The 25,549-nt window shown below is 42.0% G+C and overlaps 1 protein-coding gene across 4 annotated transcripts in view; it reads left to right on the top strand.

Moving 5' to 3' along the window:
• Positions 1 to 2,188: 2,188 nt before the first annotated feature.
• NFIC (nuclear factor I C) overlaps positions 2,189 to 25,549 on the top strand; it is a 160,506-nt gene continuing 137,145 nt past the window's right edge. The window contains exon 1 of one of the 4 annotated variants that reach the window (XM_089687410.1): positions 2,189 to 2,442. In XM_089687410.1, coding sequence (XP_089543536.1) covers positions 2,440 to 2,442 — 3 coding nt within the window. In that variant the 5' untranslated portion in view covers positions 2,189 to 2,439. Of the gene's footprint in view, positions 2,443 to 8,294; positions 8,720 to 25,549 lie in introns of those variants that run through there. The other 3 variants (XM_089687412.1, XM_089687411.1, XM_089687409.1) reach the window with 3 other exon arrangements.

Genomic DNA, 25,549 nt, shown 5'->3' with positions numbered 1-25,549 from the left:
CCCACCTGTTAGCTAGGTGTCTCATTACACAGTGAAAGCAAAAGAATGTTCCATCACTTCCATTTTCAATGTGAAACATGTCGTTACTTTAACACCTGCAAGTCATGTAATGTTTCCATTTTTTGTCGAACCTCTGTATGTATATACACTCACTGGCCACTTTATTAGCTACACCTTGCTAGTACCAGGTTGGACCCCCTCTTGCCTCAGAACTGCCTTAATTCTTCATGGCATCAATTCAACAAGGTGTTGGAAACATTTCTCAGAGATTTTGCTCCATATTGACATGATAGCATCACGCAGTTGCTGCAGATTTATCAGCTGCACATCCATGATGCAAATCTCCGGTTCCACCACATCCTAAAGTTGCTCTATTGGATTGAGATCTGGTGACTGTGGAGGCCATTGGAGTACCGTGAACTCATTGTCATGTTCAAGAAATCAGTTTGAGATGATCTGAGCTTTGTGACATGGTGTATTATCCTGCTGGAAGTAGCCATCAGAAGATGGGTACACTGTAGTCATAAAGGGATGGACATGGTCAGCAACAATACTCAGGTAGGCCGTGGCATTTAAACAATGCTCACTTGGTACTAAGGGGCCCAAAGTGTGCCAAGAAAATATCCCCCACACCATTACACCACCACCAACCTGAACTGGTGATACAAGGCAGGATGGATCCATGCTTTCATGTTGTTTACGCCAAATTCGATCTTACCATCTGAAAGTCACCACTGAAATTGAGACTTATCAAACCAGGAAACACTTTCTACTCTTCTGTTGTCTAATTTTGGTGAGCTTGTGTGAACTGTAGGCTCTGTTTCCTGTTCTTATCTGACAGGAGTGGTCTTCTGCTTCTGTAGCCCATCTTCTTCAAGGCTTGACGTTTTGTGCATTTAGAGATGGTATTCTGCATACCTTGGATGTAATGAGTGGTTATTTGAGTTACTGTTGCCTTTCTATTATCTCACTCCAGTCTGCCCATTCTCCTCTGACCTCAACAAGACATTTTTATCCACATGACTTCACTGGATATTTTCTCTTTTTCGGACCATTCTCTGTAAACCCTAGAGATGGTTATGCGTGAAAATCCCAGCTGAGCACCAACAACCATGCCACGTCCAAAGTCACTTAAATCCCCTTTCTTCCCCATTCTGATGCTCAGTTTAATCTTCAGCAAATTGCCTTCACCGGTGCCTAAATGCATTGAGTTTCTGCCATGTGACTGGCTGATTAGCAATTTGTGTTACCAAGCAATTGAACCTAATAAAGAAGAGGCTGGTGAGTATATATATATATATATATATATATATATATATTTTTTTTTTTTTAATTATTATTATAATACAGGATTTATATAGCACAAACAGTTTGCGCAGCGCTTTAAAAAATGAAGGTAGACATTACAGTTACAATACAATTTGGTACAAGAGGAAACAGAGGGCCTTGCTCATTAGAGCTTACAATCTAGGAGTGTAACTGTACTGTCTGCCCTCATGTTGTAAAGTGCAGTGCAAACTGTTGGCGCTATATAAATCCTGTGTAATTATATGATAGATATATATATATACATATATATACACACACAAAGTTCATCTTTAAAGCTTTTGTGAGATTTTAGAATTTAGGTTTACTTTTCCTCCTTTATAACTCTCAGTGATTTTCATTGAAAATGTAGCTTTCCCTAAACTGTGGCAGGCGTGTGAATGTCAGAGCAGAAAAGGAAAGAGAAGGTTAATTGTGAGGTGGGTGAAGGCGGGAAGAGCGAGCAGAGCTCCTCCCTCACCCTTGCAGATGCCAGGGGGCACACGCCAGATGGGTACAGATATCATTGTGTAAAGAGAGGAGGGGATATGTAGAGGAGGAGGAGGAGAATAGTAGAGTGTCGGTGAGGGAGGGAAATGGAAGGGGTGACGAGGGGTCACACTGAATAGGGATATGAATTTAAAGACACCAAAATTTAGTCACGACACCGAGTACGCCATATGAGCGGTCGGCGAACCCGTAGCACATTTAGCAGCATATAAGTAACTGACGTGTAATACATTTCTATGAGGAAGTGTAGTCCGTCCAGATCTAGCTGAGGCGATGTGCTGGTATCGGCGGAGTGTATGTGTGTGCGGGCAGTGACAGCAGAGCATGTCTTTATTTTAGGGTGCTCCTTTATTCCCAACTCCCTCTCCCCTCCCTCCGGCCCAGTAATTCCCCAGTTGGAGCAGCGGGGAGGGCAGTAGAGGATCTCACAGTACTATGTTACTCAGCATTTCATTGCCAGCACTGGGGAGAGCAGACAGGGGCACTGACACCCGCCTCTGATACAAAGGAGCTCTGATGGCCAGCTCATCACCTCCTTTCCCCGGACTTACGAGCATCTGCCGCAGCCCAGAACATGCCCGCTTCATGGTGAAGGAGGTGTGAGTGTGGTGAGGACGCCGGATCATGGTAGGTGACGGTCCCAGCGGCTTGTGGGTACAATGGGTGGGGTATTAGAGCGAGCCCCGGCCCTGGGACACCGTGCTTCATAGGCGCCTCTTTTTTCCGGGCGATGCAGGCTAAGGAAGGAGAAGGCTGCCCTTATATAATACCGCCGTGACCCCCTTTCACCCCGGCATGTCTGGCTTTAGGAGGGAGGAGGGGAATTTAGGACAAGGGGTGGGGAGAGATGGCTTTAACAAACGAGAATTTGGAGTTGGTTAAAAATGGCCGCGTAGGAAGGGGAGGACCCAGAGCAGACATCGGGATCAACTTGGAAGTGAAGCGGCCGGGAGAGGGGCACGCCTGACTGACTGACTGGTGTCCCACATAGAGCGGCATTAAAGAGCCCGGCCGCCTCCCTGCTACAGCTCTGCACCACTCCGCGCAAACTTGACGGGAAGTTACGTCTCCTCGTCATAGAGCACAGCTCTGTCCTAAAAGTGTCATTGGGATTAGTAGAACCTTGCACCAGGACACCCGGCTGCCCGCTGTACGGTTTATGGCCGCTGTACGGTTTATGGCCGCAGACCTGTCAGGTGAAATAAATGGCTACTACCGTCAGCAAACTCTCTTTTAGCGCTAATTCACACCGGTGCGACTTGTCATGCAATTTGACCGTTTCAAATCGTATATCAGGTGACATCCTATTGTCAGCAAATTGGCGAGACTCTGACTTTGCAGTGCTGCGCTGCACTGATTTGGAAAAAAAAAAGGTACCTGCACTATTTTTTGCGATTTCAGGTGCGATCTGCATAGACATCTGTAAATGAAGCCGCACAGATGTAATCCAAGTCGCACCTGAAATCGCACTGATATGCGGCTCTGAAATCAAGCGCCTTCAATTGAAGTCTCACGATTTCAAAGTTGGATCCAGTGTGAACCAGGGCCAGGGGCGGACTGACCATTTGGAAACGCGGGCACTGCCCGAGGGCCTGGGGTCAGTAGGGGGCCCCATTAGATGCCCCTGGTACCTTTTTAATAGGGTTTTTTGAGTTTGGGCAAGTACACAGGGGCCCCATGATCCCCTATTGCCCGGGGGCCCCATGAGTTGTCAGTCCGCCCCTGACCAGGGCTAAGGGCCAGTTCACACCACATGCAGTCCAGGATGGTTTTTTTTATTGATCAACAATGGACACTAGGTTATATGGTTTCCAATGGCGTGGTCCACACCAGTGTGGTCAGTTCCAGAAAAAGGTAGAGCATGCTACATGTACTGGAACTGGAAAATGCATCAAAAACGCAGCAGAACACACCAGAATGCACATATCTTTATGTAAGGTGAAGAAAAAAATGCACCAGAAAGCATTAAAAAACACGCAAGCAGAAATGCATTCACACTGCATTTTTATGGTGTGAATTGGCCTTTAAAAATAACGCAAGTTTAGTAAAGTTAAAAAAAATAGCTGGGCCCCTGGACGTTTATTACCTGTCACACCATAACAAAATACTTCAAGCAGAGCTATACTCGTCTTCAGTCCAGTGATGTAGCATCTTGGAGCTCCCCTCCAGCTAGGTATCAAATGTCGGCTGCTTTCTTTGGTCAGGATGATGTCACTCCCGCACATGTGCGGTTGCTCAGTCAGCTCGACCAAATTTGTACAATGAGCTGCGCAGCTCACTGTACAGGGGCCGGCAGGCAGGTAAGTAACTACTGCATAAGAGACATAGAAAAATCAGTTTCTGTGCGATTTCCGCACCGCATCATAATCGCACCCCGTTCATACGAACTGCTGCGAGTGTGTATTTTAAGATAACGGCACCCCGAGAATTGGATTGCATGTGTGTGACCACCCTTGCGTTCCGATTCTGGTGCGGACAAAAAAAGGGTCCTGCACGTTTGTGGGGCGATGCAATTTGAGCCATACAAATCGTATGGTTCAAATTACACTGCACAGAAATCACGTTATTTGCACAGAAATGCGGTGTGGCTCCTGTGCAAATCACATGCGATGTGCCGCACCGCATATGTGTGAACCTGGGCCTGCATACTAGCACATGGTAGATTTACCTTTCAAAAAATGCCATCAGGTGGAGCAGTGTCCCCACGTCCAGGCTTCCTACTGGGTACGCAAGCTGCGACCATTTGAATGGCAGGGCTGTGTTGATGTCACTCTCATACATGTGCATGGGAATCATTATCACAGCACTGCACATACGCCGGTGACGTCATCAGCTATTGCTAAGCTGTGCACATTTAGGAGATATTCATTGTACCTACTGGGATGCCTTAATGTAGGCTTACCTGTAGGTAAAACTTTCAAAGTAGAATTCCAGAATAAACCTGACAAATCCTAGAAATGCCTTCTCCCACCTCCTAACGTCTATGCTGACTAATCTGTGTAAAAAAGATATACTTACCTATTTTCAGCCCACTCTGGTCCAGTCAGGTGATCTGTCTCCCCTGTGTCAGCCAGCAGCGCCTGCAGGGGAGAGGAGGGAGCAAAGTCATAGAAGCCTATGGGTGGCATCACCACTGCAGGCATTCCCAGCCGTTGTCAGTACTGTAGTAGCTGGCTGACACAGAGGATCACATGACTGGACTGGAGTGGCCTGAAAAAAGGTAAGTGTATATCTAAGGGTTCATTCACACCAGATGTACTGGGACTGAGCAGTCCCACTGCATGACAAGGCAAAGTCCCTTGTCTCCTGTGTGGCCAGTTCACACCACTACACTGTTGTACTCAGAGAAAATTACTGCAAGCAGCACTTTTTTTCAGCACAGCGCAGTGTGAGGCAGTCTACACCTCACACCATGTGGTGGCCAGTTGAATTTTATGACCCCTGAAAAACCACGTTGAACAATGCATGTCAGCGTGCATCAGTGCACATGTGTTTTCTGTGCCTTGTTGTGTGAATGAGCCCTGAGCCATTCAGAGTTCTTTTGTTTTGCATAATAAAGTTTGAATGTGCTGCCTGGAGATGGAATGGTAACCTCAGCATTCTGCTTCTCCTTCATTGTCCAGTCATAGGTTAGGGCAGGTTGGTAACGAAGATGTATTTAGTGACCTTGCTGTGCTGTCTGGCAGATTATCCAGATCACAAGACTGGCTGAATGCAGGTAGGACATTTCATGGACTTCTATTTCACTGTTAGTCTAGAGCAGTGGTGGTCAGCGTCCTTCATAAATGTGGATCAAGTGATGTCACCAATGGGCTGCACATAATATTAACTACACCACAGACAGCTGTCAGGGACTGGAGACCTAACACAGGACAGGGTCGCACGTTCATGCTCCCTACAGCCCCCTTAAAAATCCCTTAGGTCATATTTGATATTTTTCATACTAAGATCCTTTATTAACCGCTTCCCGACTACCCTATAGCAGAAATACTGCTACAGGGCAGCACGGGCGCGCAAAATCACATATATATACGTGATTTTGCACTTCCAGGTAGGGGGCATGCGCACGTCTGTCAATCACCGGGCCCCAGGTAATTACCCGCCAGCCCCCGGTGATTGCCAAGCATCTCCGATGCGGGAGGAAGACTGATTTGGTTACAAACATTCTTCCTCCCTGTCAGCTCGAGCACACTGCTCGGGATGGCTGTGTGCAGCACAGCCATCCTGATCAGTGTGCTTACAGTGAAGCACACCGCCCCTAGTAAAACACTCCCTACATATAGTTTCCCTTTGATCAGTTCTCATGTTAACCTCTTCCTGCCCAGTGCCATTAGTACAGTATCTGCTTTTTTTTTTAGCACTGATCACTGTATTGGTGTCACTGGGGATGTCAGTGACACCAAGTTAGTTCCCCTCAGTGTTAGAATATGTGTCCCGCTAAAAGTCGCTGATCGTCGCCATTTCTAGCAGAAAAAAAAATCCCAGTATCTATACCGCCATTTGTAAACGCTATAACCTTTATGTAAATCAATTAATTTACACGTATTGGGATTTTTTTTAGCAAAGACATGTAGCAGAATACATTTTGGTCTAAATTTATGATGAAATTAGATTTTTTACATTTTTTTACTGGACTTGTTTAATAGCAAAAAGTCCAAAATATAGTTTTTTCTCTCAAAATTGTCGGTCTTTTTTTATAGCGCAAAAAATAAAAACCGCACAGGTGATCAAATGCCACCAAAATAAAGCTCAATTTGTGGGAAAAAAAGGACGTAAATTTCATTTGGGTGCAACGTTGCACGACTGCGCAATTGTCCGTTAAAGTAATGCAGCGCCGTAACGCAAAAAAAGGCCTGGTCAGGAAGGGGGGTAAATCCTCAGGAGGGCAAGTGGTTAAAGAGATATAAACATAAAGAATAGGGACATACAGCTAAAGTAAGGAGGGTAGTATGCAAGAACTAAAGCCATTTAAAGCAGAGCTAAACTAATAAAAAAAAACTGCAAGCAGGTAGCCCTTTATTACAGACAAGACATGCTATGGGGGTAACTTACTAAAACTGGTGCACTCAGAATCTGGTACAGCTGTGTATGGTATCCAATCAGCTTCTAACTTCAGCTTGTTCAATTAAGCTTTGACAATAAAACCTGGAAGCTGATTGGTTTCTATGCAGAGCTGCACCAGACTTTGCACAATGTGCATGCGCAGCTCAGTGTGCATTACCTGCATGTCCTGGCTGTGCCTGAATGACAGACTCCCACTCACATGCTGACCTAAGACTTGAACCCCAGAAGTAGCCTGGGAGAAGATGACAGCAGCTGGCAAGCGATTTAACCTTCACATCGCTGGAATATGGAGTATTTCTGGTAGCGTACTTCTGCTTTAACTAATAAAACCCAGTGTAGAGTATTTTTCTTTCTGTGACCTGGGCAAGAAAAACAGACTGCTCTCTGCAGGGGCCCCCTGAGGGTCACACAATAAGTGCTAAAAGACCACATATTGGGCACCAGTGGTACAGAGTTTAGCTTTGAGCAAGAATAAAGTTCATTCATTAGATTAGTGTTCCATTTGATTGGATTAAGTGAACAATTCAACAACAAGAAAGAAAACTGTAACACACAAAAAGTGCACTTATCCATCCTGATCCCCCGGCCCACCCCAAAATGTATCCTTTCCTGCAACCCATGACTGTGACCTGCTGCAGTATTCATGTCCTGCAGTGAAATGTCTACACTGCACCTCAACAGTTTACATCGTGTGCAGTTAAAGCCTATAGGGTCAGCTGCGCAGGATATAAACTTTGCCATGGGCTGCAAGATACACAGAGTAATGGGGTAGGAAAGGGTGAGTATTACTTTAAGTCTGGGAGAGGTGGTGGTGGTGGGGGCATTCCTAGATTGTAAGCTCGAAAGAGCAGGGCCCTCAATCCCCTCATATTTTGCATTGTATTGGTATTGTTCTGTTACATGTTCTGTCCCCCTTTGTAATGTACAGCACTGAGCGAACTATTGGCGCTTTATAAATACTGTATAATAATATAATAATAATAATTCAGAAAGGGTCTCTGATTTCTGTGGAACCACAGTTATTTATTTTCTGGTTTAACAAACGAAATACATCCTAGAATGCTGAGAAAAATGATAACTTTGCATACTCAAATAAATGTTTCCTGTTAGCACTTTGCAGAAGATCAGTTTCCTTTTGGATGCTGTGGCACTTTGAGTCTAATATTATGACACATGCGTGTGTCCCAGCTCACTGGTTAACCAGCCCTTAGGCAGTCATTTAAAATACTGCAATAAGAAAAGCTTTACACCTCTCACCCATCGTGCCATCTTCTATGTACGGTTCCTGCATCTTTAAAGGGATGTCATTTTTATATCAGTATTTTTTTTTTTTTTTTAGTACTGTAGGATGGGCTTGATGTAGAGCGTCACCCCTTTCCCTCCTCCTCCCCCCCCCCCTCCTTCCCACACACACACACTCTCTCTCTCTCTCTCTTTTATGTCTTTTTTTTATGCTATCGTTCCTCTGCTCATTTTCCTAAAGGAGCACAATTCACAAAGTTGCCTTCTATCTCCTTGTCGGGAAGCCTGAATTTTGGGGTGGGGGTTAAAGGAGGTAACCAGTTTTTGTTTTTTTTTTTTAATTTTACGCAAGACCTCCTCTCCCTATCCCAGTTTGGAATAACCAAAGCAAGCTTTATCGAATTTTTTTTTTTTTTTAATGTGTGTTTTGCGGGATTATTTTTATTCTTGGGGGGACAGAAAGTTGGATGTGGGATTTTACAAGGAGAAGAGAACGTACAGCAGCTGCCTTTGATTCAGTAACTTTGTGTATATAGCAGTGGAATATACAAGGATACCCTGTACAGTCATGTATGCATCACCTTTATGTCTCACCCAGGTAAAGTCACTTAAATCCCATGCTTCTGACTTTAAGCCTATACAGCTATCGATTCACACCCTGCTTGTTTCTCTTCGCTGCATTCTAGAGGCTCATCATATGCAGCGCTGTATGCATTTTTAAAAGACCTTTCTTTTGCCACTGCAGTTTTCAAAGGTTCTTATTAGTTAGCAGATCATAGCAGAAAAACAAAGGGTGCATGTTTATATTTGACAAGGAGAACGGATGTCATGTTTGGCAGTGTGGGGTATTTCAGGGTGCGGTAGAAATGGGGGAAAGACGAGGATAAGTTTCGAAGGCTGTAACAGAGTCAAAAAGGATATGTGTTTATAAAATATATTTACCTTACACTGTAAAATAGGCTTGTAATATTTTGTTTGTCTTAACAACTAAAGAACATTTTCTAAAAAAAAAAAACTTCCAGGAATGTGTTGCAGGCCATTCTTTTCCGACTAAAAAAAAAAAAAAAACTAGTCACGTGTGTAACCCTCCCCTCCCCACACCCTCTCGCCCGCTCTTTTCTAGAACATATACAATTTAAAAATAATTTTATAACATATGCTTTGCTTTACTGATATATATATATATATATATATATATATATATATATATATTTATTTATTTATTTTGGACTTTCGGTGGAGCTAAGGTAGGTGACGGACTTGTTGAAGATAGTTTATTGCACCTACCTTAATAAAACAATACAAAGTTAACCTTTGCTTATACTTTACATTTAGAAGGTCTTAAGTTTGCCATTATAGTTAATTGAGGGATTTTGCCCATGGGGTCCTATCTTCCCCTGTATGCTCCCTCCCCCACACTTCCAGCCCCACAGGCCGATACACAGATTAACTCATGAAAGCAGAAACTAGGGGCAGATTTCTAAGAAATGCTTTTTCTTTGCAAGTTTGGTAGTTTTTGGGTTAAGATACCAAGGGGCGGAAAGGCCTGCTTTTTCCAGTGACCTTGGCCTTTATTGACAGTGTTCTCCACCAACATCCGAAAGTAACTGTTAGTTCTCCGGGAAGAGATTATTGCACCTGCTGTCTATAGGTGCTGGATAGCCATGCACATAGAAAGAAATCAGGATGTCTGGACAGAAAAAAAGAGGCTGTGTTTGAATGCACCAGCAGTGTGCACTTTATAACTGAGAAGTATCACAGTGTGAGTCAAATGGCATGCGTCTAGCAGTGTTACATATGTGCATGCAGGGTCGATTCTGAACAACTGGAGCAAAAGTGGAAAAGTTTCTAATATTGACTAGTTAGGTTCCATTTTTTTAGATGAAAGAAGGAATCTGGCGGTTGAGGCTGAGGCTAACTCCTGTTTATTTCTTTGCTTTCCTTTTTTATGAATTAAATACCTTTTATTTTGAACCATAGATCTGATGGTTATTACTGCTGGTGCCATTCTTTGTCCTACTTTGTAGTCAAATGTCCCAATTTACATGACATCTGTTGTATTCATGCCTCAAATTTGTATCATATTTCTGAAGGTTATGGTTTTGAGTTGTATTTTTGTTGCTTTTGAAGTTCATAAAGGATCAGGCTATTTTGTAAATCTAGTACAAAAAATGCTTTAGAATGCATGGCTGCTAATATCTAACATTATAAATAAAAAAGATTCTATTTCATTCTGCACACATGTTGATGCCATTTTATATATTGTGATTTTTACTGGTGTGAGTCATTTTTCAAAGAAAAGGGATATTGTGTATATTTCTAGTACAGGTTTTTTATTGAAATCTGATGGTCACAAGCACCTAGACCTTTATTTTCATCCAGTTTGTATAAACTAGCTATTGTATGATCTATTACATCACTCAGAAGTACAGTGTTAGAGGGAACCGCAACAAAGGAAATGTGCGTGCCATCTAAAGCAGACCATTATTACAAAGTTATATGGCAAAAATGTCGAAGAAAAAAAGCATACCAATTTATTCACATGAGAATTGGCTTCCACACTGTGCAGAAATGCCTTCTTGTGAGATCTAGGATCCTGAGCTTTCCTAATATCCCATGGGTAGACTGAGTGGTGCCACCCTTGCCTTGTGGTGTTGCCCGGAAGCTGGGGTTTAAGGTACAAATTATTTACTTTTTGTGCTTTGGAATCTTTTTTTTTCTTAGGCCTTGCAGTTTAGGATGGGATAGGTTTGCTGGAGACAGCAAGTTCTGCTTTACGTATCAACTCTTTGAAAGTAATGTAGCAGTATTGTGTTGATTTGCATACTCAGATATCAAACCACTAATTGACACTTCTTTTTTTATAGATGATATAATTAAAAGAGAAGTTTGGGGGGAAAAAATACAAAAAGGCATTCACCTGGGTGGATGCTTCATTGGTTGCATGCTGCATCTGTCCCCGCCACCTCTAAGACCGAGAACTGCACGATCAAAGTCCTCTGATTGCTCAGTTCTTGGTCTTCAGTGGGCAGAAAACCAGTGACTTTGGATCTACTTCTCCTTTAAGTAATTTCCATTCATCTTCCAAAATGAAATTCATCACTGCAGTTGTGCTTGGAATTGTGATTTAGTGACTTCAAAGTTAAACTTCATTTTTATTGTGGTGTTTAGTTCACTCAAAAAAATAAAGGGTGCGCTCACCTCACCTAAGCACCTCACTTTGCCCCCTGCCTCATGGTTCCGCAGCTCAAAACGCTGGCGCTCACAGACCAAACCACTCCAGTTGAGTGTGCGGGCAGCAGTGTTTTGGGCTTTGGGATAGAGTGAATGGGCCCTAAAAGTTGTAAAGTTTAAAATTTTGTTTCTACTTTTATATTTAAACAGGTCTAGAACTTTGTAAACTGTGCCTAAAAAGGCAAGCAGAGGGCAAATACCAGCAGTGTTGCTTGTTGATACCTTTCCCATTTCTGATTTAACCATGCCTTGTTCGGCACTGTATCTTTGTATGGAGGCAGCCATCTTGATAGAGGAAGAGCTTTGCTCCCTCATGTCAAGAGCTGCACCCCTGATTACTGGTGATGTAAAGACTAATGGGTGAACATTTAGGAAGCAGAAGTAGCAGAGGAATCACAATTTCACAGAATAGATGAAGCAGGAAAATACTTGAACTGTATTCTCAGGCACAGTGGTACAGTTTGTGCAGTCACTTGCACAGTGCCTTTGATGATCTGGAACTGCCGGTATACAGCTAAGACATGCACACAATGTACAGAAAGTACACTTATATTATTCAGGAAACATTCAAGACAAAAGCTAGATTTTTCATGGTACTGCTTAGGCAGGAAATATTTCTAAAAGTTTCCTTTAACTATAATTTAAGTGAAAATTTATTTGACATACATATACATTTTATGACTGTTTTGTTAGTAATTTATTCAGTTTATCTTATATTTCTAATTTTTCCCTTTATCTTCCAGTGGTCCAAATATACTTCAAATCTCATGCTCTTTTTTGTTGACAGTGTGACAACTAAAACATTGTCATGGGTGCTTAAGCAGTTGCAGTTAAAAGGAAAAAGCATAGGTTAAGGGTTAGTTTACAGAAAAAAAAACAAAAAAAACCCTTCCTATGCAATTGAGAGGTGCTAGTAGATAAAATTAAAATTGAGCTGACATGAATAATATTGAATATTGTACCTGCTGCTGCTATAGGCCATTTGTGCTCCTCCAGAAGGCTGCCCAAAAAAGCTCTCATAGTGGGTGTTCTCTCATCCTGCCTTTTTGACTGGATGTTGCTATGATGCTTTAGCTGACTCTCCATCCCAGGGTCAGTAACCCGTCGATCGCGGCCAGGAGATTGGTAGATTTCGCCCTTTGCTTGCCGACCCACTACCTACACAACCTCAGACACCGTGGAAACATAGGAAGCAGTGGGACTATTTCTTTATCTGCAGCAGTGCCGGCGCTGGCCATGGAGAGAGTTCTACTTCTGTAGCTCCAGCTGCAGTCCCAAAGCGGAGAGGCAGAGTGTAGTATATCGCTCCACCTAGGACTACAGCCGTGTCCTTGCCAGCAGCAGCTGCAAGAAAGAAAGAAGAGCTCTGTGCTGTACTGACAGTGGACTCTTCTCCCCTATCTTGTTCAGGTCTGTGTGTCCTACACAAACAATACTGAACTGGACATAATACCATCTATAACAGGACAAGCAACTATTATAGGAGGCTCAGTACAGTAAGGGTTTATTTACATTTGTGGTTTGGGAGCAGTAAAACTCCACAATTAAGCTGTATTTTTACCCCCCACTTTATCTGGGCAGGTGTGTACACATAGAACAAAGGTATACCGCTCAGGCAAACAATCCAGATCAATCCACAACAGGTGCAGGTTCTTGCTCGCCACCACACACAATGCAATAGGAAGAAGGGTCAACCGCACACCAGAGAATAGATGAATATAGTGTGTATTTATTGATCCATAGGACACACAAAACACCAGGACATGAATACAGGACCTGTTGACGCGTTTCACACGATCTTCTGCTTAATCATAACCAAGCACGAGATCGTGTGAAACCTGTTAACAAGTCCTGTATTCATGTCCTGGTGTTTTGTGTGTACTATGGATCAATAAATATATACTATATTCATCTATTCTCTGGTGTGCGGCTGACCCTTCTTCCTATTGCAGGGGTCTAGAAATGGCACGGTCACAGCAGTAGTTATATACCCTGTCATGCTTGGCAGGTGTAGCGCCTTTCAAGCGCGACCCATTCAAGTGAAAGGGGCTGCTTTGCACGTTCCCTGCAACCTTGTGCAGTACAACAACCAAGGGGTTAAAGCAGGTGGTGAGGATGCCCCTCCTCACCACCTCCTTTAAGCCCTTGGACCCCACACTAGCATGCTGCAACTGTGTACATTGCACATGGTTGCAAGGAGCTTGCAGAGTGGCCTTATTCACTTGAATGCATTGCAGTCACCTGCCTAAAGTGACAGGGTATATAAACCTCCACAGCTAAATGGGTTAGGGATTGAGAACAATAATACTGCAGCTCAACTGCAGGGTTTTACCACCATCAACCCCCTCCCCCCACCTCACATGTGAATGAGCCCTAAGGGTGCTGCTGACAAATGCGACTAAGGGCTCATTCATAAGCAGGGGTGTGGAAATTTTTGAAAAAACTGCTTGTCCAGGGACTAAATCGGTGCCCCAATCTACTTGTCGCTCATGACAATCTACTTGTCCAGATAAATTTTTTTTTTTTTTTAACCAAAGCGTATTTAAATTGGAGGTGACTGTTTTAAAAACAAAAGGGGTTTATGGCGACTTAAATGTGTAACATTTTTAACATTGCGCTGTTTATCTCCTGCTCCCCTCTTTGCCTGTCTCCAGGCCGGCACCCGGGGACTAGCAGGGAGATGAGAGACCTTACAGTGTAGTGAGCACCGATTGGCTGCTCTTCAGGAAAGGGGAGTGTCGGGCTTATCCTTTATCCCTTTCGCTGCCGGAGCCGTTTTTTGTGTTTTTTTGCACAAGGTTAAAAAAATCATTTTAGCCCTGAAGATTACATAAAACCCCCAAATATGATATATTTTCTGAAATCAGAGACCCTAGAGAATAAAAGTGGTAGTTCTAATTTTTTATGTCGCATGATATTACCGCAAAGTTTCAGTAAAAATACAAGTTAATTTTAGGGCACAAAAAAAGCAATAAATTACCATTTTTTTTTGGTAAAATATAAAAGATGAGGTTGCATCGAATAAATAGATATCTAACATGTCAAACTTTAAATTTGCGTGCACTTGTGAAATGTAGACAAATTTCAGTACCCTAAATTTTCTGTAGGTGATGCTTTTAAAGCCCCTTATAGGTCATCAGTATAGCGTTACAGAGGAGGTCTGGTGCTAGAATTATTGCTCTCATTCTGGCATGCATGGCGATATGTGACGTATCACAATCAGCGTTTTCATTTGTAGGTGCTCCAGCGTATGCTGTTACGTTTGTATGTGCATATATGTGGGGGTGGGGGGCCTCAGTTTTTTTTTGAGGGGGGGATGTTGCATGCTTAGGTGTAATTTTCATTTTTTACAATTAAATAAAAAACATTTTTTTTAACTTAATTTTATTCATCACATAGGGGACAATGTCCCCTATGTGATGACGTTTGGTGGCAGGTTCTCTTTATTGAGACATCCAAGGTCCAAAAGACCCTGGATGTCTCCCCTGTACACTGAATGTAATGCAGAGCACATCGCACTGCATTACATTCTGTCAACGAGGACTCGGAAGTGACTTCATAATGTCACTTCCGGGTCAGGACAAGAAGGGGAGGGGAGTGGATGTGCCCGCTCTCCTCCCTCGACTCTAGCTGGCAGAGGAGAGCCGGTCCTGGGCCTGCAGATGGGCAAGTGGAGTCCAGGAGATAGTGGGTGGGGGGGTGGAGAGACTGTCACTGTGTGGAGCAATTGGGGGCAGCGCTACCGCCCGAATGCTTCCACCTGCCAGGGCTGAAGGTAAGAGAAAACGACCTGCTCGGTGCCCGGAACTACATGTCCCTGGCGTTGGGCGATAGGAATTCAACTTCCCTAATAAGTGTGGCAGGCATGACTGCGCAATTGTCCATTAATGTTAAATGGCCTGGTCAGGAAAGGGGGGTAAATCCTCAGGAGGGCAAGTGGGTAATGACAGTTATCACACAACAATACATCAAAAACAAAGTATGCTTTGAAACTCATGACTCCTAAACTCTGCCAACTAATCAAACATATGGTCGCTTCAATTTTTTATCTATTCCATGTGCAATTCAATCAAAACGATCGAATGAGCAAACAATTGAATAGCCTTAACGTCTCTTCTGATTGTTTTAGACTGAGTTAATTAGTTTTGATTCACCTCAATCACTTTGCATCAAATGACAGCATTGAGATGTTTTGATCATAATTCCAGGCGTATTTCAATCAACTATTGATCGATTATTCCTATTGGAAGAGATTGATCAGAAAAGAAATCAATCACTAATCATGGAAACCATGATTTAGAAATTAGTGGTCATTCTTATTAGATACTTCCCCTTATACTTATAAAGGTGTGCACATGGATGGTCAGCAATAATGCTCAAGTATGTTGTGACATTAAGCTGGTAGTAAGAGGCCTAATTTGTTCCAAGAATGTTGAGTTCCATCTCCAATATCATTTTTATTTGATGGAGAGCTACAGACAAAGCGTGATAATAAGTAACCTGTAAAAATATACTTCTACATTTTGTTTTTGTATTCATATTTTTGGCACAAAGACTATTTATCCCTATAAACTTTCAGACCACTGTAACTATAAGGCTTTTTACATTCATTACTGACCATGTCAGACAGGTGATTCTGCCCCTGGCAACACATCACCAACAGCAGAGTCACCTTGATGAGGGAACAACTTGAACAATTCAGTTTCTTCCTTGTTGGCCTGAAAAGAGTGTTGTTTGCAAGAGAGTGGCTCCATAAGGAAGGGTAAGTGGATTCCTAAGCTGGCCATAGATGCATAGAATTTTTAATAAAAATCTGTTGGGAAATTCTCAGAACATTCTGAAAACATTAGAATGTCATTAGATTGCCCGCTGCACTATAAGAATCCCACTATAAGTCACTACTCACTGCCATTACTAGTTTAAAAAAAAAAAATACAAATTCTGGTATATATACCAAAGTGTTTAGACGATATAATTTTCACGCAAACCAATTAATACACACTTATTGGGATTTTTTTTTACCAATATATATAGCAGAAGACATTTCGGCCTAAATTTTTAATTTTGATTTTTTTTTTTTTTTAATTTTTTTTTTTTAATTTATTGGATATGTTTTATAGCAGAAAGTAAAAAATATATTTTTATCACAATTTATGGTATTTTTTGTTTATATATTAAAAAATTAAAAACCTGGCGGTGATCAAATACCACCAAAAAAAGCTCTATTTGTGTGAAAATGTGAATGGCCTGGTCATAAAGGGGGTAAAATCTTCCAGAGGTTAAGTGGTTAAACATTTCATTTTGGAAGGAATGGACTGTTAAAAATTATTTTGAGAAAACTTTTCCATCCTGCTCTTTCAAATTTTCTCATCACTGTGGTTGAAAATGAACATCGATTTGACCCTACTAATGATTAGAAAGACAGACAAACTTTCTTACAACATTCTTTTCCTAAGAGATTTTATTTGAAATTCTGTCCATCTGTGGCCAGCTTTAGCAATCCTGTTGCCGATGAGTTGCTGCCAGTAACAGGATTGCTTGTCTTACATCGGCCTTAGGAACTTGCTGCTGCTTCTGCTGCTGCTTAGCTGTCATTGTAGACTGTGTGACCTTAGCAATAAGTGGACCCACCCATATTCAGTACAGCAGCTGTGGGCTAGAGATACTTCGTTATAACCACAATATAGGACTTTAATCATTCATATATAATGAAAAGAAATATGTTTTGGCTGCATGATAATCCTATTTTTTATGTTTTTAACTATATGATCTCATATAAATTAGGTAATTGAGAGCAAAAGTCATTTATGATTGAGGGAGTAGTCTGGAGCTGGCTATCATGATTAATGACTTTTTTATTTTCTACCACAAAGTCTTCTAAACACATACAGAACATGTATTACAAAGAACACAGAATTACTTCACATGAAATAAGTAAAATATGTGTGTAAAACATACTGTTGGGTATGAACTGTACTCACAAATGCACACACTCATGTTATCCTCATATAACCTTACTCTGTTCTCATTACACAAACAACCCGCTCCAGCTCCACCTGTTTTTACGCCGGAAGTAGTCCTCCCCCCTTCATATCTTGCATTTGTTGTGTTGGCTTAACTATTCATATGCCAACAGCACCCACTGTAACTGGTAGTTCTGTCCATTCTCTAAAGAATGCTTTAAAATGGTAGATATCTGTGTGTAGATTGTACACGGCATGCTTTTATAGTTTTCAGATAAACTACTCACTGCTGATTTTGATATTTTACATTATCTGACTACAAGGGTGTTTTCTATTATGGACGAAGCACATACAATATTCTGATTATGAAAGAAATCAGTCTTCAAGACGTTTACCTAAACTTTTTTAAACTGGTGAATCTATAGGAAAAGTGAAATTATGATTTGTGGAAGCAAATGGTTCCCAGGCCACACCTCTTCTTACAAATTAGGGCCCACACAGATCCCATTTAGAAGTAAATATGATTAGAAGGTACTGCATTGGATTTTTCAAGAGAACCAGTCACAACTGGGCTTATTCAGAATTCTTGAATGTATTTACTCCTTAATTAGTAAATGTGTGCACATGCTGTGAGCAGGTAATTCAGTATAGCGGGGCTAAATCACTTTAAATATAGATCAAGATTTTGATTTTCAAAGTCTGATTTTAGCAGTTGCTAAGAAGTCCAATAAAATTGGCTGCACATTATCATGTGAATGTACTAAGTTTTATTTGGAATTGCAGTGAATTTAGAAAAATGTGGATGAAGCTTTATGAAACATTGATTAAATTCACTCAGAAACCCCCCCCCCAAAAAAAAAACAACTATTGCAAAACTATTGTATTGTCACGGCTCGCTCACGCTGTGGGGTTAATTTACTAAAGGCAAATAGGCTGTGTACTGCAAATGTAGTTGATATAGATCTGATGGTAACATGCAAGGAAAAGAAGGAAACAGCATTTTTGCTTGCACATGATGGGTTGAAAAAAATCAGCAAAGCTTCGCCTCATTTCATTGCTTCCCCTCGGATATAAAGCAACTGCACTGGCAGTGCACAGTATATTTACCTTTAGTAAATCAACCCCTATGTGTAGTTACCTGCTTCTTTCCTCATGGATAAACACAGATAACCACAATGGCACATAGAAAACAATAGTTTTCTGTGTGTTATGTTCACACCAGAATGCTGTGTTTCTGTTTGCTACAGAGATGTGCGATGATATGCAATATGTTTGCAAAATATCGCACTGCTACGGATGGTCCCGCAGGTCACCGCGCTGCAAGCGTAATGCACTGCGCTTCTGGGCTTGTGACATGAGTGAAGTGTTACTTTGTGCACTTCACATAAAACCCCCCAAAAAGCTGTGCAGTGTAATAAAATGTGCATCACACTACCCCCTGCCGCTCATCACTACAGGTATACCATTCCAGTTTAGTGTGCAGACAAGTGCGAATGAGCGCTAACATTAGTTATTAAATGGAATGACGGTATTCAGTACAGTATATCATTTTTTCCCACATGCCTTATTTATTGTGACATTGATGGGTTGGTACATAATGTACCATTAACGATTTGGGGCCCATTCACACAGGTCCTGTACTTTGTAGTGCATTAGTGTATGCAGGTTATCATTTCACAAGTTAATGTGTGTTGTGGTAAGGCAGCCTATACATTCTGAATGCAGATTTTAATGAATGTGAAGAATTTTTTTAGCTCAGTGCTTACAATCTGTGCATTGTGGTGCAATAAAATGTATTTGTACTATTGCACGCTTGCTAGTTGCATTAGGATCCCATTCAAAATGATTGGTGCTGCAATGCACTGCATTTAGTTATGTGTGTTGTGGTAATTTGTGTTTTTGTAATTTGCTTTGAACATGTGTTATTGCAATGCAGTAGTGTGAATAGTGCCATCAGTGTAATTAAATGACTGTTTTAAGCTCCCTTGATAGTGGTATAGTTTTTCCCAACCCTTGTCATGTTGGACAGCTTAATCTGCATGTAATTGTGGAGAAAAATATAAATAAAGTCCTGATTAAAAAGGAATTCCTATACTAAATTCACATGCTTGTTATACTCACTGTGGAACCTAAGTGGATAATCCTCTACATTGTAGAAAAAGGCTGTTTGATCCTGTCTTCTCTGATCCTCCCCTTCTTTTACTGTCCCCAATCCATCTGCTGATAATACAGAGCCCTTAAATACACATTCTCAGTTCGTTGTGTATTGCTAGAGAGTTGTTGTTTTTTTTGGAGGGGGGGTGCATGTGATCGGCACAGGGTCAATCAGCACTGTTCAGACAGAGGGTCAGAGGTCATGCAGCTTCACAGGACAGTCAGAGGAGAATGAAAACTTCTCCAACAAGCTTTAACTAGTGCTTAGCCAGACACTGATTGAAGTCACAAGACTGCTATATACTGCTTATGAGAAAAGGCATTTAGCAGTTTATATTTACTAAAAATAATTGCATTTCCATGTAGTGTGTACTGTGGGAGACCAGGTAGAGTGATTGCAGGGTCCTGGGTTTAGTAACACTTTAACTGTAGGATGAGAAGCAAGATATAATTCTTACCTTACTCCTCATTCCAGCAGGCTCCCTCTAACAATGTGACCAGTCCTTTGAAACCTGCTTGTGTAAGGCACTTTGGACCGCGGTCACACAATGATGTCATCAAATACAGTGGGGGGGCAAAGGGCTCTGCATTTTTAAGATGGGAGGAACCACCCACGAACCAGAGAGAAGGAGAGTTATGAAGCCTGCCAGAGCAAGGAGCAAGATATTAGACCTTATTCTTCATCCCCTAGAGTTAATGAACATATAAATCCGTATGACACCCAAAACCAAAAATGTAATACTGTATATCAGTGTTTTTCAACCTTTTTTGTGCAAAGGCACACTTTTTTCATGAAAAAAAATCACGAGGCACACCACCATTAGAAAATGTTAAAAAAATTTAGTAATTCATCCCCCATAGTAATTAATCCCCCATATAGTAATTCATCCCCCATAGTAATTAATCCCCCATATAGTAATTCATCCCCCATAGTAATTCATCCCCCATATAGTAATTCATCCCCCATATAGTAATTCATCCCCCATAGTAATTCATCCCCCATAGTAATTCATCCCCCATAGTAATTCATCCCCCATATAGTAATTAATCCCCCATAGTAATTCATCCCCCATATAGTAATTCATCCCCCATATAGTAATTCATCCCCCATAGTAATTCATCCCCCATAGTAATTCATCCCCCATAGTAATTCATCCCCCCATATAGTAATTCATCCCCCCTATAGTAATTCATCCCCCCTATAGTAATTCATCCCCCATATAGTAATTCATCCCCATAGTAATTCATCCCTCCTATAGTAATTAATCCCCCATATAGTAATTCATCCCCCCATATAGTAATTCATCCCCCATATAGTAATTCATCCCCCATATAGTAATTCATCCCTCCTATAGTAATTAATCCCCCATATAGTAATTCATCCCCCATAGTAATTCATCCCCCATATAGTAATTCATCCCCCATATAGTAATTCATCCCCCATATAGTAATTCATCCTCCATATAGTAATTCATCCCCCATAGTAATTCATCCCCCATATAGTAATTCATCCCCCATATAGTAATTCATCCCCCATAGTAATTCATCCCCCATATTAATTCATCCCCCACATTAAGTCCCCAAGCCCCCCCTGTGTCAATTCACTTACCTTTGCTCCGCGCGTTCCTCTCGCCGTTCCGGTGTAGCATGAAAATCTGTCTCCTATGAGGATCTGTCCCCCTCGACGTATCTGCGCATGTGCCAGTTTCAGGCATTAGCAGCCGATCGGCGATCTCCGGCACATGCGCAGATACGTCGAGGGGGACAGATCATCCTGACAGTATCACGCTCCGCGGGCCGGATTAAAAGGTCCGCCGGGCCGTATACGGCCCGCGGGCCGTAGTTTGCCCATTGCTGTTCTAATGATTGGTCTATTTGTGAGCCGAGGCCACATGTTACGGATGAAATTGCAATTTTTCCCACGGCACACCAGACAATATCTCAAGGCACACTAGTGTGCCGCGGCACAGTGGTTGAAAAACGCTGCTGTATATGGCAGATCAACATTATTAGATGTGGTGGCTGCATTAGTTTTCTATTTTTAGTCATTTTTCTCCCTGTTTTCACCTGGTAATCTGCCCAGCAACACATCTTCTTTATTAGAGTGTCCTCTGTCTTAATGACGGCACAACAGAGACAACTTTGGACAGCAGCATTTTCAGTCTTGGGTAAAGGTAATGCTAGATGTACTAATAGAGTTAGATACACTAAAAAAATTGAAGCCAAACTCCAACTAACACTTTATAAGCAGTTACTGCAAAAGTTTTTTTCTTTTGAGATAAAGGTTTTACGTAAAAATTGATCATTGTATGCACCCTGCCAGTGGTAAATGGCTTGTCTCAACTTTCTAACTGCTATTTCTGCATGACAGCTTGCTTTGTTAAAAACCAACAGACTTACTGGCTACAACATCTAAGAATTGTTAAGCTGCAATATATTCAATGTTTGCTTTTGTATTTAATACCACTTTAACCACTAGCCTACAGGGCACTTATACCCCCTTCCTGCCCAGGCCGATTTCCAGCTTTCAGCACTGTCACACTTTGAATGACAATTGCGCGGTCCTTCAACACTGTACCCATATGACATTTTTATTATTTTCTTCACACAAATAGAGCTTTCTTTTGGTGGTATTTACTCGCCGCTTGGTGTTTTATTTCTTGCGCTATAAACAAAAAAAGAGCAAACAATTTGAAGAAAAAATTTTCTTTGTTTCTATTATAAAATTTTGCAAACAGGTAATTTTTCTCCTTTACTGATGTGCATTGATGAGGCTGCACTAATGGGCACTGATGAGGTGGCACTGCTGGGCAGCACTGATGGGTGGCACTGCTGGGCAGCACTGATGGGTGGCACTGCTGGGCAGCACTGATGGGTGGCACTGCTGGGCAGCACTGATGGGTGGCACTGCTGGGCAGCACTGATGGGTGGCACTTCTGAGCACAGGTGAGTGGCACTGCAGGGCACAGGTGGGTGGCTCTGATGGGCACAGGTGGGAGGCACTGCAGGGCACAAGTGTGTATCACTGCAGGGCACAGGTGAGTGGCACTGATGGGTACAGATGGGTGGCACTGCTGGGCACAGGTGTGTGGCACAGGTTTGCAGCACTGCTGGGCACTGATCATCAGTGCCCTGATGATCGGTGTCGATCACTTCTCTGACAATTGCCGGTTATCGGCAGTACTTTCCTCACGCTGTGACAGTGTGAGGAAAGTGCAGCCGATAACCAGCAACTGTATTTACCTGGTGATCTGTTGTGTTATTGGACACAGCTGATCACGTGGTAAAAGGGCGCCGTGATTGGCCATTTACTGTATGACGTGTATCACATGATCAGCTGTCCGTAGTTCTGTCATTCACAGATTGCTGTGAATGAATGACATGGCTGTGTGGACAGAACCCTGCACAGCTGTGCTATTTTCAAAATGTGACAGTGGCTACTGGGAGTGCAGGGGACAGGTCTGGAACATGTTACACTAGAATTATGGGTGCAACATTCTTTGAGGTACACTTATCCCTTAATCCTTACATACCTAGGCACTTGTAGTTTTTTGAAATTCATGGAGTTGGACTTTAAGAAGATTAGAAAGCTGGCCATACATGTTGTAATCTGAGTGTACAATTTCTTTGAAATGTACCAACTATAGTGTATAGCAGGGGTGTCCGTCCTATTGACTCCCCTGGGCCACATTGGCAAAAGAGGAATTGTCTCAATAACAAGAAAGTTAGCTGATCACGATTAACAATCACAAATATAAATAATATACAGTGCCTATCTGAGTAACAACACTTAATTTTTTTATTGTAATATTTTTCATTATAAATGTAAATGAAGGGCAAAATAAAATGTGTGTAATATTTGACACTGTTTTTGATAAACAAATCTGTTTTGTCCTGACACGTTACTTGATAGGCTTCGAATTGGGTGGCATGTTTTTGCATATAGTGACTTTTCATGTTGTAGTCTTTGAAAACTGCCACAAATTCCTACAAATTAAGCAGAGTGCCTTAGCATTTGCCTCAACAAAAAAGTAGCTATCTGTCCAATTTTCATTAAACATTTTCCTTCATCCCCAACTGTTGTTTTTATGGGTTCTGTTTTTTTTTTTTTTTTTGCAATGATGTGAAATTCATGCTAGAATTAAAAAAAATAATATGTAAGGGGATAGGATTTCAACTATGTGCTGTTTGGGGGGGAGATTGTGCTGTTGGTTCAGGCTGTGTACAGTGCAGGGATGGGAGATGGCTGGGCACAGTGTCAGGGGTAGAGTGGGGGTTGTGGGCTGGGGGCTTTTAGGGGGGTGCAACTGAAGATCCAGCCGTGCAGCACCTGGCTGGCGGTAGTGGGAGCCCCTGAATGCACCTCTGGTGCTAAGCCAAACACGGCAGCTCTCCAGACATGCGCGTGCCTGGCTTGTCCGTGCTATGCCAAACACGGCATCTCCGGAATCCCTCCAGTCATGCGTGGGCCACATTTATAGTAGTATGTTTACAGTTTTATGTTGGGATGCATGCATAGCCCTCTTGGATTTTCTTGACTGGATATAAATTGAATTAATTGTTTTGGTAGGCCAACAAAAAATAGTTGAGGGTAAACCTAAAAAAGATTGAATTCCCCCTGCAGTGTCATTTTATTCTGATAGTGGAGGAGTGAGCTGGACTCCTTTGCTGTCAAAATATACTGATTAGCAATGCAGCCTGTTGACTGCAACGCTAATCAAACTAAAGTTTTCCAGCAAGCCAGTTCTTGAACAATTAATCAGTAGATCAACTGCTCTTGAACAGGACTGGCCATAGTTGAGCCAGACGAATTTTGATGCCTCTATGGTCAGCTTAACACTGGACACACGCTTTAAAATCTCTCCTTTCTAGTGTTTTTTACACACAGGTTGCCTGTTTAAATTTTATAACATTCAACCCAACCTTGTGCAATCAGATTGTAGTTTGTATAGCAATTTCATCACTCATGTCAACAGTGAGTGTATTACTATCCTGAATAGTTAAACATAATTCACTTGGTAAAATCGGCAATATTTACAGAGTAATGCCCATGCACTTTGCCTGCTGTTTGGGCTGGGTGCACATGGGTGATTTTATACTGAACATAGCCCGTGATCTCAATGCAATTACTCACTGGTGGTTGCTATACATGGTAAACAGTGTAGTGTATCATGCAATGATGAACCATTGCTAATGCTAGCTATAAATTTGCTATAAATTTCTGTGAGCAGTCACTACTTCATGTAGCTGCATATGCAGCGATCCTTAGTGAATATTCTCAGGGCCTAGCCTAAGGTACCAATTGCACAGGTGTTTTGCCACTCTGCAAGTCCCAGGTGGCATGAATCTACTGATTCCTGCTGATGAGATTGACAGCTGCATGCGGATAGATGCGGTTGCCAAACCCACACTTCTTGTGTAACCAGCCGTGATCATCTGTGGTGATCACTGGTTTTGGAAAAAGCCACTCACAGCCTGTCACTGAAGTGTATGGGCTCACCGACCATTGCTATCCGCATGCAGCTGTCAATCCCAGCAGCAGTAATATAGTGTGGCAAAATGCCCTTGTGAGTGGTGTCTTACTGCTACTACTTGCTATTCAGGCTACAGTGAGGGGAAATCCCATCTCATACAGTTTTCACTGCACCTTTTGTTCCCATTTGTTGAATTACCTTTGCCCTTCTGTGGTGACAACTTTAAAACTGATTTCCCCTTACTGTGTGTGGTTAAATAAAAAATGCCCCTTTTGGTGTTTTACAGCCTGCCCTCACCAAAAAAAGTGTTGATCCCTGCTATCAGTTACTGGTAAAGCAGGACTTTATTGCTACTGGAGTTGGTTGACTATTGCCAAAATATCTAAGTATGTACAGCATACTTGCACTTTATGACATACTTAGTGTGACCTCTTCAAGTGGTGCAATGATCCCCCTCTTTGTTCTGTTGCCACTAATACATCTTTTGCTGGTCTTCTTCCGGCTCTGCCATTGCACAGCCACTCATAATATCTCATATACATATACACTGAAGTTACATTGTCCCAGCACCCAGGTTCACTTCCATCATCTTCCATCAGATGG

Source organism: Staurois parvus, unplaced genomic scaffold, assembly GCF_062004578.1.
Source record: "Staurois parvus isolate SC_StPar_1 unplaced genomic scaffold, SC_StPar_1.0 ptg000425l, whole genome shotgun sequence".
NCBI classification, from domain to species: domain Eukaryota; kingdom Metazoa; phylum Chordata; class Amphibia; order Anura; family Ranidae; genus Staurois; species Staurois parvus.
The sequence above is the reverse complement of the archived record's forward strand: the minus strand, read 5'-3'. Positions and strand labels throughout refer to the sequence as shown.